Raw genomic sequence first — 13,465 nt, 5'->3', positions numbered from 1 at the left:
GCTCGGGCCTTGTCCGCCCTTTAGCCTGCACTGTGCGCGGTCTGCAGATAGCATCACCCCCACAGTCAATGACACCTCATTCAGCCCTAAGTCCTGTGATTAAAGCCCCCGTCTCCCTCCCCCACCCCCAACAGATGCCCAGCTACTCATCAGGCACAGGTGGGTCCTGAACAGGGCGGGTGATGCTAAGAGGCGCGCCCCTCACCTTCTCCAGCTCTGCGATCCGTCTCAGCAGCCGCGGCTTACTCCACTCCGTGTAACCTAGAGGAAGCAAAGTGTTCTCATGAAGACACACTTCATGCCACCATGGTGACGGGCCACTTCAGCCGGAGCCCCATCCCAAGTGGCCTGATAGTTCCCCTTCCCCAGGCTGGCATCACTGTGATACCACCAGCAAAGCCCGAAGACCCACACCTGGAAGGTTCTTGTGCTCTAAAGGGCTTCTCAACAGCAAGTCTGTTCTCTCCCACTGTGGAGTCAGTGACACGAATGTCTCCTAAGGCCTCCGTGTGACATTCTTTCCTGTTCTACCCTTGTCAGCCTCTGGCCCCTGCAGTCCATTCACATGGTTCTTCTCAAGGTCACCAGTGTCTCACTCTCCCAACTGCAAAGCTCAATTTCCTGTCTTCATCATCCCAGGACCCAGCAGCATGCCCTTGCCCTGCACCCGCTCTCAGGATGCCTGTCACTCGCATGTGCATCACAGTCCCCTCCCCCAACATGTCCATCACAAAGTCCCCTCCCCTAAACCTGCTCCTCTTTCTGTCTCCCCACCTCAGGATGAGGGCACCTCTGCCCTTTCAGGTACTCAGATAAAAGCCTTGGAACCTGACTCCTCCGCTCCCCTCAGAGGCTACGCCCCACCCCCAGCACCTGTCCCGAATCTGGCCACCTCTCTCCACTGCGGTGCCACCCAGTCCAGGCCACCAGCAGCCTCTCCGAGGACACTGCAGAAGCTTTCGTCCTCCAGTCCCCTTTTCTACCACAGTCCACTCAGCACAGCAGGGGCTCCTGGAGAAACCAGTGCGACACTTCCCACCTCTGCTCAGCAGCCGGGAGCCTCGGAGTGCCTCAAGTCCCTGTACCCCATCTGGCCCAGGACTGCTCTGTCCCCACCACCCCCACTGCTTCCATGCTGGGCACACTGCTGCCAGCTGGTCCCCAAACACACCAGGCTCATGCGGGGCCTTCGTGCCCTCCCTCCGGGCACCAGCGTGGCTGTCCCTCCTCTCAGGCCAGTGCTCAGCTGTCACTGTCTCAGTGGCGCCCTCCCTGACGACCCTACTCACAGGTGCACTCCCTGCCCCCACCCTGCCACCTTCCTCTTTTATTTTGCTCCCTAGCACTATCAGCACCTGGCCAGTACCTGACCTGTTGGCTTCTCTCTCCCTCCCTGACACATGTCACCTCCACGAGGGACGTCCGCGTGCTTTTGCTCACCACTCTTTCAGCACCCAGCAGCTGCTCATTAGCTTCTGCACATTTTAGTGCAGTGGGGCTCAGGGGTACACGTCTGTGGCCAATGATGTCGGCCTTGGTGGCGGGGAGCGCGGGAGGGCCCGCGTCCTCCCAGAGAAGCAGGCCTGTCCCCTCGTGTCCCCCTCCTGAGGTGGCTCTGGGAGGTACCCTTTGTCCTGGCGACGGGGGGCGAGTTGCTCAGCACACGGTCCAGATCCTCCTTCAGAGTCCGGTTCTCCTCCGTGAGCTCCTGAACGCTCCGGGACAAGCTCAGGAGGGCACTGCTCATTTTTTTCTGCCTTTTAAGGCCGCTTTTCTTCTCCACGGGAGGCCTAGGAACCAGAAAACCAAACGGCTAAGGTTTGGGTTTTGGAACGGATTTCATAAACGGTGTGCATGAAGGCGGCATGTGGCCAGGACTGTTTGCAGGTGAGTTCCTGAAAGTCACACAGGGACACTGACCTGACCCACGTCAGCAAACTGCTATCCTCCCAAACAGAGTTCCGTTCATATTCAATGATTAGTAATCTGAAGAGTTTCCTCTTGTTCCACAAGCACCTGCGTAAGAGCTTTGATTTTCCCTCTTATCCCAGAGTCTAAAACGCAGTTGCTCCTCATTATTCAGATTCTGTGTTTGCACACGGGCCTACTTGCTACAGTCTGTGGGTAACCCCCCCACACACACAGTGGCACTACTGTCATGTTCACTCACAGTCACGGGCAGCGGGCGAAAACTTAAGAGTCACCCGATGGGCACGTTCCCAGCTCAGGATGAACGAGCCACTGCCATGCCTTCCTGCTTCAGTTCTCATACTGTCACTGAGGGTCATTTTGGCGGGCTCCTTGGCCTGTGTTCTTCACGTTTTGTCCCTGAGTCTGCTGCCTGAAATGGCCGCCTCGGCGCAGTGCCGGAGAGCTGCCGGTGCTCAGGGGGGAGGAGATGCATGTCAGATTCCCTCCGCCAGGCGGGACTCAGCGAGAGCCGTGAGCTCAATGTCAGCGAGTCCACAGGACCCACCGGGAGGCATCTCTAAACAGAAGCACACCTAAGCACGGGTTCTGTGTTGGCCGGCTGATGGAAGCGTGACCACAGGCTGTCGGGACCCTGCCTCTGCACCCCCAGAGCACGGGCTGACACCCGACAGCTGTGTCCATGCAGACTGCAGGACCCTGCTGCCAACAGTGAGGACCGACTGGGAGTGCTATTTGTGCCTTTCCAGAAGAGTGTGCCAACCCGTTTTAAACTGCTAGGGAGTAAGGGAAAACGGGGAGGCCATGCCGGCACATAAGTGCTCGACAAATGCTCACAATTTACTACAGAGGCAGCGACAAGACGAGTGTGACTGGGGCCATTCCTCCCACTGTTTGCTAGAGCCTTACGGCATATGGGGCAGGGAGAAGGGGAACCCGAGGGAAGCAGACTGGAGTGTCTCTCCTAATAAGGTCATTGGCAAGATGAACTTGTACTTGGTATTAGACGTCCTCCTAACAGGAAGACCTGTTTGGAAAACCAATGCTTTCCAGTTCTGAGCCAGATGCTGTCCAGTACCACAAATGACGACTGCTGGCCGTCAGCACGCGCCAATTCTGTGACCATTGCACACAGAAACACATCAACTCTGACCCCTGAGAACGCGGACTGTGCTGGCACTGCTCCCAAGTTGGGGGCAGCGCGTGCAGCTTCCCCGGAGCGACTGCTCTACTCGGACAGTAGCTTAACACAAGGACAAACACGAGCACCCAGATTATCGTACTTCCTTCCTGTCACTTCAGAGCTCGCCAAGAGAGTCTGGAGACGATGAATCTGCAAATACAAAATTAAAATGCGTCAAAAGACAAAACAAGCACAGGGATGACCTTCCTCTGAAAGAGCTGCTGTCAGGTGCCCGATTTCTGCCCCCGCGGCTGGAGGCAAGTGCTAGGCGTCGTGGTTCACATTCAAGTTAAGAGAGCAGGGTCCCCACAGTGCCACCGGGTGATCACCCAGACCCTCTCTGACCCTGCGCCCCACTCTGGGCAGGAGGGCACCCACCTCCTCGTAGTACGTCTCCATGGCAATCCTCATCTCTTCCAAGTTCGTGGTCTTCATATCAGTCTGCAGTTTGCTAAAAATCCAAGTTGCGAGTTAGCACGGCACTGCCAGCACTCTCAGGGCAGAGGAAAGGAAGTGCTCCCAGGACATCAGAGAAGGACAGGCTTTGGAAGAGCTGGGCAGGGAGGGAAAGGCAGACGCCCTCGGCTCCTTTCCAGACGACGAGAGAATTGCTCACACCCACAGGACCCCTTCCAGGATGGACCAGCACTCTCCAGGTGAGGTGACAAATTACCTAATGACACTCTTTACTAAGAGGCTGTCTTTGAAACTGAGGTCATTGTGAAGAAAGACCTCTGGGGTAGAGAGGACAAACCTTGGGGGGGGGGGGGGTTGAAAGAACAGTTGTATAAAGGAATCCTTTTCTCTTTGTAATAACAGCAAAGTTCTCCTTGTTCTCAACCTTTAGATAAAGGCTCTAACAGAGAAATGAAAGTAAAGTTACGGAGTTCAGGATTCGGGAACACAGAAGAAATCAGCAAATAACTTTTTTTAACTTGACAAGTTTAGCAAGAAACAAAGAAGGGGGAAACTACTGTATAAAGAGGAGACACAAGGCAACAGAAAGGAGAACCTCAGACTCCCCTGAGTGAGCTCCAATGCAGCTAGGAAAGACTCTGCCTTGTCACTAGAGCAGCAGGAGAGGCGGTGTGGCCACACCCAGGGCAGTGCCAGGCCGGAGCCCAACGGAGGGGCAGCTGGGGGACCAGGCTGAGCATCAGGGCTTCTGTGTCAAGATGCACAAAATTCATGTTTGAGATAAAGAGTGATCCACAGGAGACCAAGGGCAGAAAGCATCTCTTAAATATGACAGGAACAAGAAGAGATGAAAGGAAAATGCTGTTCCTTAGTGACATTTGGAAGAGGAGGCTAATATTTACTTTTTTCTTTTTTGCTAGAAAGATGATGTTGGGCCCAGGGACGCAGAACAGAAGGTGGCAGGTGGAACAAAGGCAGTCTGAGAAAACAGAGCCAATAGTGACACTGCAACGAGCCGGGCAAGTGGGCCTGCAGGGCCAGGTCTAGCGGCCTCGGTGGGCCGGGAGCCCGCAGCCCGCAGCCCGCAGCCCGGAGCCCGGAGCCCGGAGCCCGCAGCCCGGAGCCCGCAGCCGGGAGCCCGCAGCCTGCAGCCCGCAGCCCGGAGCCCGCAGCCCGCAGCCCGGAGCCCGGAGCCCGCAGCCCGCAGCCCGGAGCCCGCAGCCGGGAGCCCGCAGCCCACAGCCCGCAGCCCGGAGCCCGCAGCCGGGAGCCCGGAGCCCGGAGCCCGCAGCCCGCGGCCGGCCTGCCGACCTCTCCGTACTGGATAGAGCTGTCCTTGTCCTTGCACTGCTGCTCCAGCTTCAGAACCCTCTGCTTTAGCCCATTCACGACCTGCCAACACAACACACATCCAGGTGACGTTTCCAGGTCCACGGCCCCGCCCCCTCTGGAGACAGGACTGCCCCGTCCCCCCGCTGAGCCAGCAGCACCGCACAGCCTCCCACCAGGGCACTTTCATACTTCGCTGTCCTCCCTGCTTAATTGCTGGCTTCTTTCTAGACTACAGCGCAGCGAGGACAGGAAGGGCTGTGTTCGCTCACCCTGCAGGGTGCAGGGTGGTGAGCAAGCGGGCATGCAGGGCCGGCAGCTGGGCCGGCCCGGAGCAGACGTGCACCAGTAATGCGCACGCCCACGAGCGCACAGCCTTCCCCTCACTCCACACCCAGCACACGGATAGCACGCTCTCCGGTTACTTTCCAGGAAGACACCACAATCGGTAGATACAAAACCACCAACCCTAATGCGTCCACATAGTCCCTGGGGGAGAGCAGGGCTGAGGAAGGCATGCCTCCTCCGTGAGGGACCTTGGAAGATGATACCCTTACATTCCTGAAAGAAACCTCCTTTTTTTTCTTTTTAAATTGGATTTTAAGGTAAGTTTAAAATACAGTACTACATGAATACATTTTCTTGTAAAAATAATTAAAACTTTATAGCTGAAACTATACCGTTTGACCTTATCCCTCTCAAGTACTGGCATCAACATGATGTTTATCCTGTAGACTCTGCATTATATGCCTGTTCATGTGTGCACACCCTGAAATTCTGGAATTCTGCTGTTGTTTACAGAAACGCTCTCTGACCACACATGGCATTTGGCAGCTTGTTTCTGGCTCAGCAAACTGTCTTGGTGACCCGTCCCTGCTAATGCCACAGTTGGCCGCAGATGGCAGAGTGCCCCATTCTCTCACTGAGACATGTCATCTGGACCCATTGGTGCTGTTACAAATGATCCCTTGATCGGAATCCTCGGGCAGCCCTGCTCGTGCACACGCACGAGTGTTTCCTGGGCGTAGATGACAAGTGGGAATGTGTAGCCACAGGACACAGTCACTCGGAAGGGCAACTGGCAACAGAGTTGCACGTCTCGTGATCTAGAATTTCCACTTTTAATCAACTTTAACAAAAAGCACATAGCAGCAGAACAACAAAAACAAAGTGCCCTTCCTATTTTCAGAACCCCACGTCCTCACCCAAATCATGTACATATCTCTGAACATAGCGCTATGGTTTCATATTCTTTGTTCTTTAAAAAGTTTCTCCTGAAGCAGTTTCGATGCAGGGGTATTCCAATTTGAATGGCTTCTCCTCAATTTTCCTCCCAAACTGGGCAGCTGTCAATACCTCGCACACAGGCTTTTTCTCTTGGATTTCCTGGGACCCGCTCCTAAAAGCGGCATGACCAGTGGTGGCACAAGTTCAGCCCACTGCTGCTCATGTCACGCAGACCTGAAACACAGCGTCTGCTTCTGAGAGCCCCATGCGTCCTCAGCCCTGCCCACTGTGGCCTTCTTCTCTGTGTTGACTTTGCTACTTGAAGCCGTGAGGTTTCATGCCTCTGAAGAGACAGGGACCCCAGCAGACAGCAGCCAGGCCTCACAGGGCTCATGGTTATTCACTGTGAGCCCAATTTGGGCGAATCTCTGAACCTGTCTCCTGATTATAAAAATGGGGATTGAAGTCCCCCTATTGCCCAAAGTCAAATGAGATCATGTACGTGTGCAAACTGCAATGTTTGAGTCGCTATTATGTAAAAACTATTTTCTGTGGAAACACTGATTCCTTCTCAAGCACCTAGGAGTTCGCTTGCTGCCGCCGTCCTCACAGAACTGCTTTAGTCTCTCAGAGCTTTTCTTCGTTACGGATTAGCACAGTCTGTATACGCTGGACAGAAACTCGTGTCCTCATCATAATGTCCTTCCCCTCCCACTATATTGATCGTTTCCATCGTAGTCTAATGGGTTTTTATTATAAATTTTATGTTATCAAACCCATTAATCACATCATTAATGTTATTTTATCCTTTGTGTTCAATAATCTTGAAACTGCATCCCTTCCGGGCTTCTTTTAGCATTCCACATTGAAACAATGTACCTCCCTGACTCACATGAGCTTTACTGTGATCCAGTTTTCTCCAACTGCTAGTTTGTTGCCACAGCATTAATCGTATCATGGCTCCATTTCCCATCATTCTGTTTCACTCACTCTGTTACGTGTTATTAAATCATATGGGAGAGGTGTCTGTATGTGTTTTAAGGTCTTTGTTCTACTGCTTTGTTTCTGTTTTAAATCAATTTGGCTTGTTACCCGTGTTCCTTTAGGCGTGATGGGGAAGCCCCTGCTGTGACTATTTTTTTCTGCAATAGATTTTTGGCCTATGGGAAGCCTGCTCAGCCCCCTCCCTCCCCCTCAGAGCCCCTGCAGCATCTTCTCGTAACCCCCCTGGCTCCGTGGATAATGGTTTGGGGAAACCCTGAGCCCTTCCTCTATATCTATTACTTCTCTTGTGTGAGGGCTCTAGGGAAAAGACTTCTCTCACCGCAGACTGGTTTTAAGGTAAGATTTGAGTGACAAGGTCATCTGTCCTGCCAGAGATTATACTCACCCAGCCAGTATCAGGCCTTTTCTCTGCCAGAGTCCGAACAAACTCCGGGCCCTGTGGTAAGTAGATTGAGAGGTGAAAACACGGTTTGCCTCCGCCCTGTCTGGCTGTGCTGTTGGGCCTGTGGCCCCCACACCCACAGCCAGGGCACCGCCACGGCAAGACCAATGACTTACTCGGGACGGGTCCAAAAGCTGCTCTATCTGCCGGTCCTTCCTGCTGTTTTCCTCTTCTAGGCGCCGAAGCCTCGTCCTCATCAGGTCCACATCACTTTTCTGCATGTGGAGCGACTGAAGAAAGAAAGGCCCACACGCATACACCACGTGCACATGAGCATGCGGGGGAGACACTGAGTTAGAGAAGGCTCAAAGCCGCCTGGCTACCCGGTGGGGCACTGTACGTGGCGGTGGGGTGCAGTGGACCTAGACGTCACATGAAGGAGCACCGAAGGGTACTACTGGCATTTAATGGGTGGGACCAGGGGGAGTGCCCGGTGAAGTGCAGGACCATCCACTCAATGAAGAACTCTCCCACCCAAAAACCCTTGGGTACCCCCATGGAGAAACACTGCCAACAGCAATTCTGGAAGGTACCAATGTCACGTGTTCTCTTCCATGTCCACGTGAGAAGCCATTGTTGTCACACCACCTATCACTAACATTCAACAAACCCTAATGTCCATTTAAAATTCTTTTCCCAGCAAAGGCTCAGCTGGTCAGAGCAGTAGTTCCCAACATTTATCTGTGCATGAACTTTTCACCAATCTGAAGTGAACTAGAAAGAAAAAGGCTCTGTGGTCTGTTTTTCAGATATATAAGCTTATTCAATTTCTGTAACTATCCAGTGTTTTGAAATTATATCCTTCCTACTACTTTGACTTAATAGTCCTTTTATGACAATGGTGATGGTACGGTGTTTGTAATTTTTTTCAACGTCCTCACTTGAAAAAGTTTTTCCCAGTCTGTGATGCCCCACAGACTAAAAGGCGTGAGGTTAGCACAGTGCCCACAAGTCTTGGCTGGGGGGTGCCCGCACAGGTCATCAGCTAGTGCCACAGCTGCCCGGCTCCCAGCACCAACCTGCATCTGAACCACGGTTACCTTGGAAACACCCGTCTCTTTCAAGAGACTCATGGTGCTCAAAAGAGAGACAGTGTCTGAACAAACCGGTCAACACTGGAAAGATGATTCAAAGTGTGCATCCCATGGAGGGAGGCCTGGTACATCAGCCACATGTCCACAGCCGGCAAGACTGCTAGTGTCATGATGGGGCAGGAAAGACACCTGGCACTCAGTGAGTGTTTAGTGAATAAGTCAGATAATGCACAGGGAAGATAAGAAAGCAAGTCCATGTAAAATCCCTGGACATCGTCTGTAAAACATAAGAAGACATAAATAGAGGGCGAGAAGAAGGTAGGCTAGCTAGGGACCTCAGGACCCGAGGAATGACATGCAGAGATTCCCCCTGTTTCCTTTTTGCCTCACATGTGCTGGGCTGGGTACTGGAGAAGCCAACAGTCTGGACAAGCCAATGGTCACAGACAAGAAAAGCCTCCTCTCTGCAGCAGGAAAGAGGCAGCCAGACAAGGCAGACAACGTACAGGCAACAACTGCAGACACCGCGGGAAACACTGTGGCCCCCAACCCAGCTAGCAAAGGTTGAGTGGGGAGCCTAGACCCCCACCTGCCAGGCTGCAGCAGGCACCCTGCTCCCTCCTCCTGCGGAGAGGGGCGGGGTAGTCAAAGGAAGCCTACTGGAGGGTCAGGACTTAACATCGTTCAGTGGTAATGAGGCCACATACACAAAATAAAACAGGAGACTTAAATCCTAACATACCAATAATTACATTAAAGGTAAACGATCTAAACAAGCCAAACAGAAGACAGAGATTGGCCAAGCAGATTAAAGAACATGCCCAACCATCTGCTGTCTACAAGAAACCCATTTTAAACATAGTGAGATGGGCAGGTCAAAGTAAAAGGACAGAAAGAGAGATGCCATCAAAACGTTAGTCACAAGAATGTAGGAGTAGGTGTATTAGTATCAGATAAAGCACACTTCAGAGAACAGAAAATTACCAGAGCAGAGAGGGACATTACACGAAGATTGTAAGGGTCAATCCACCAAGAAGAGTGATCCCAAATGTGTAGCCACCAAACAACAAAGCTGCAAAAAAACACACAAAAAACCCTGATAGAACTGAAAGGGAGAGAGAAAAATGCACAATTATAGTTGGAGACTTCAACACCTTTCTCTCAACAACAGATCAAACAGCTGGAGAAGAAATCGGGAGGGATACAGAAGAATTCAACACCACCACCAACCAACAGGCTCTAACTGACATTTCTAGAACACTCCCCAAACAACAGAATACCCAGTCAGTTCAAATGCCCACGGAGCACACGCGAACACAGATCACGTTCTGGGCCTCAGCAAACCTCAGCAAATGTAAAAGGAATGAAAACACACAGAGTGTGTTGTGTGGCCGCAGTGGACTCAAAGCAGAAGTCAGCAACACTAAACTTACACTCTTAGCAACTAAACGACAGATTCCAAATCATCATGGAATCAGTCTTAGATGAAATAATGTATCAAAAAATACAACATATCAGAATTTGTAGGACACAGCTTAGCAGCGCTGGATGGATCTGAGGAGTGAAAAGACAGCCAGCCACAAAAGGTCACATATTGTATGATTCCATTCACGTAACATCATCAAGATGCCACATTACAGGGATGGACAGCAAATCGTGGCTGCCAGAGATGAGGGACAGGGGGGGCGGGGGGGGCGTGGCTCACGGGGCAGCGGGAGGCAGACCTGTGTCCTGACAGCAGTGCTGGCACCACAAGCCTACATATGAGCACCTGAGACAACTGCACGCGCACACTGTCCCAGTGTCACTGCCCAGGCAGACGCTGCACCACCGCTATGTGAGAGGGAAGCTTCGGGGGAGACCGGGTGAAGGCACAGCGACTGCTCTGATCCATCTCTGCACCTTCCTTGGCATCTGTAATTATTTCAAAGTAAGTTTCTGCCAATGGTCTACACCTCCTGCTCTCCTACTGTACGTCAGGCAACTGAAGCACTTTCATGGATTATTCTGTTGAGTTCTCACGGCAACCCTATGCAATTGTACTATCATTATCCCCATTTTTTCAATAGAAACTGAGACATTGCTCACCATAGGAAACCACTCTGATGATCAGGACACCAGAGCAACAGCACACGACTAAACATGAAACCCCTTCTCTCGGCATTTAGAAGCCCAGGCTGATTCCACCCAGAAACCCATGATGGTAAATTTGAATGAAGGCGGCCTAACTTTACCCAGAGACCCATTTCCGGCCCCAGGGAGACTCCTTCCAGGAGTGCGATGACAGTTCCAGGGCTCTCAGTTCATTTGTACAGCCTCCAACCAAGACAAGGGTTCCCTGCAGTATGGCTGATAAGCCTTGTCTAACACTCGCTAGACTCGCAGGACGGAGCACCAACTGGCCAGGCAGCACCTGCACGCTGGACAGGCCTGTGGCTGAGTGTCCTGGGGGCCGACACAGGGCTGTCTTGCTCACACGGCTATTCCGGATGCCCCTCAGGAGAGACGGCTGCCCCTCAGGAGACACGGCTGCCGGGCTCCCTGCCCTGCTCTGGGCGTGCTGGCGGCCGGTGGCCTGCTTAACCTCTGCTGTCCAGACTGGCTGCGCTCCTGCAGACGGGCCTGATGGCGGAGGACAGCAGGTCTTTAAACTGATCACCAGTATGGAAGAGGATGGACCCTGTCATTACTCCAGGGGCCACAGGAATACGTATGACTATGAAGGACCGGGGTGGTAACAGTGGTGATGGGGAAGATGAGGAGATGACGACGTATTTCAGTGTGACCGCCGTCGGGAACAGGAGACGGCAGGGGGAGTAAAAAGAGCCCTGGCCTTGGGAAGCAGATGACGTCATTGAAGTCTTGGTTCTGCTACGGATTAACCTTGGACAGACTGCTAACGTCTCTGAGTCTTAAGGTCATCACCAGATAACAGTTGTCACCTAGCTCACGGAGCTCTTGTAGAGATCAGCTGAGACAGGGCCTGTGAAATGTGTCGTTAACACTAAAGAAATGCACAAGTGGGAGGTTACTGACAAAAGCAACATTTCGTGGCCGCATCAAAGTGCTGAGTCTCAGGGAGCAAAGGGACCTTGAGGCTAATCTCGTCCTCCCCCGTGTTTGCCGCTGTGCTGGAGAAGTACAGCACAGAAACAGCTGGTGCTGGGCCTTTCTTTAGCCAGGGTCCCCAGCCAGGTTTAAACTCACGTGTCACTCTAAAACTCATGTTCTTTCCACACGGATACATCTGGCACGGACCCTGACTTCTCTACCCGTTATGTGCAAGGCTTCCACTGTTTAAGGTCAACGAAGGACAGACACACTACCTTCTTCAGCTCAATAATCTCGTCATACATGTCTTCTTTCTCTCTGTACACAGGGGTCCCAGGAACATGACCTGGAGGAAGACACAAAGCCTCTTAAAAGATTATCTGAGAAGGAGAAAGAATTCTTGGCTATACCTAAGAAAAACCTGGAAGTTAATAAAATTATCCTTAAAAAAAAAACACAGAAATATTGCAATGTTTTTAGCTCAATCATGATATTGTCCCGAAAAGGTAACCAAAAATGGCAGTGATAGGGAAAGAGGAAGCAAGAGAACACACGTGAACACAGGGCAGAATTACAGTACAAGGATTACAGAAGGGAGTCAAAAGGAGAAGTGACGTGTTCAGATTTTAAACAGCAAACAAAACACAAAGAGAGACACACCAACAATGCCCCGAGCCGATGACAACACCCACTCTGATGTCCAAACTGCAGAGTGCACACTGGTTTCAGTACGATGCCTAATACACAAGGATTCTGATATTTAAGCCTAAAACACAACTCCTTGCCGGTAAACGCAGTAAGGTGATGACCCATGGGCTACAGTGAGGAGGGGCCACCAGGCTTCCTACCGAGCAGGGAAAAGCCTTGCAAAGAAACAGGTGGGCAAAGACCAGACAGGAAGACAGAGACACGAGAGGAAACCGATGCCTTCTGGTGCGATTTGGGCTTTTTACTACCGTTTGCAGTTGTCATTCCTAGTCTCCTTTATACAGTAAGTGTACAGAAGACTCTAACTTGGCGAGGCAGGCACAGCCGAAGCCTGGGAACGCCACTTCCTAGGAAGGCACAATGGATTTTCCAGAGCCACTGTCCTCAGGACACTCCATTACTTCCTGCCGACGAAACTAGCACAGGAAGCCCCAAACTCACTCCTTTCTGCTTTTCCTTAGTCACGGCCTCGTCACCCTCCACGTGCTCACCATTGCTGGCAGAACGCCTGAGATTTGACCTCTTCGTTCTTAGAGCTTCTGCCAGACAGTAGGGAGTGCTGCTGGGGGGGTTGGTCCATGCATGCTCCAAGGTGAGGTCTGATCTCGGGGATTGGGGCAGACTTCTGGTGTGAATGTGCATGGATTTAATATGACAGGCAAAGCAAGCAGGGAAAGGCTTTGCCTCAAGACTCAGTCTTCCTGGGTTGAAGAAAGCTGCCATGGACCCGTAGACAGCGGTAGTCAGTGGTGTGCTGATAAATACGCAGTAACCGAACTGGCTCCCAAAAGCAAGCAGAGCCCTCATTTGTAGCATTTCCCCATTTTCACAGTATAAGTAGTCCCACCACATCCAATTTCAAGCTGCCACAAAATTCCTAAAAATTTAACAGCTGGCTCTTGCAACCAGGATGGAACTGGATCCAACACAACCGCTGCCAGCAGTGCTAAGCAACGTGAGACCCCAAAGGATAAAGTATCACACACGCACACCGTCCCAAACCACACTTACATGTTACGTAAAGCGAGGAGGCTCAGCGTTTTTGAAAAGATTAAAAACAAGGTTATCCACACAACTCATATCGCACGTCACCACCTGCGATGCCTACAACCCTTCCCTGGAGTGGGAAAGGTCTCCGTT

General features: G+C 52.0%; 1 protein-coding gene across 7 annotated transcripts in view; it reads right to left on the bottom strand.

Moving 5' to 3' along the window:
- Nucleotides 1-13,465, bottom strand: part of IQCE (IQ motif containing E) — a 36,476-nt gene that overhangs the window by 16,567 nt on the left and 6,444 nt on the right. For 6 of the 7 annotated variants that reach the window (XR_012489932.1, XM_074313990.1, XM_074313992.1 and 3 more), the window contains 8 exons: nucleotides 11,893-11,963; nucleotides 7,649-7,762; nucleotides 7,476-7,526; nucleotides 4,851-4,921; nucleotides 3,491-3,563; nucleotides 3,213-3,262; nucleotides 1,627-1,790; nucleotides 206-261 (listed from right to left, as the gene is read on the bottom strand). Coding sequence is in view for 6 of the 7 variants with exons in the window: in XM_074313990.1 (XP_074170091.1) it covers nucleotides 206-261; nucleotides 1,627-1,790; nucleotides 3,213-3,262; nucleotides 3,491-3,563; nucleotides 4,851-4,921; nucleotides 7,476-7,526; nucleotides 7,649-7,762; nucleotides 11,893-11,963 (650 nt within the window). In the remaining variant the exon portion in view is untranslated. Of the gene's footprint in view, nucleotides 1-205; nucleotides 262-1,626; nucleotides 1,791-3,212; nucleotides 3,263-3,490; nucleotides 3,564-4,850; nucleotides 4,922-7,475; nucleotides 7,527-7,648; nucleotides 7,763-11,892; nucleotides 11,964-12,816 lie in introns of all 7 variants that reach the window. The other variant, XM_074313988.1, reaches the window with a different exon arrangement.

Source organism: Rhinolophus sinicus, linkage group LG10 (genome assembly GCF_036562045.2).
Source record: "Rhinolophus sinicus isolate RSC01 linkage group LG10, ASM3656204v1, whole genome shotgun sequence".
NCBI lineage: Eukaryota > Metazoa > Chordata > Mammalia > Chiroptera > Rhinolophidae > Rhinolophus > Rhinolophus sinicus.
This window is presented reverse-complemented; position numbering and strand designations above follow the sequence as displayed.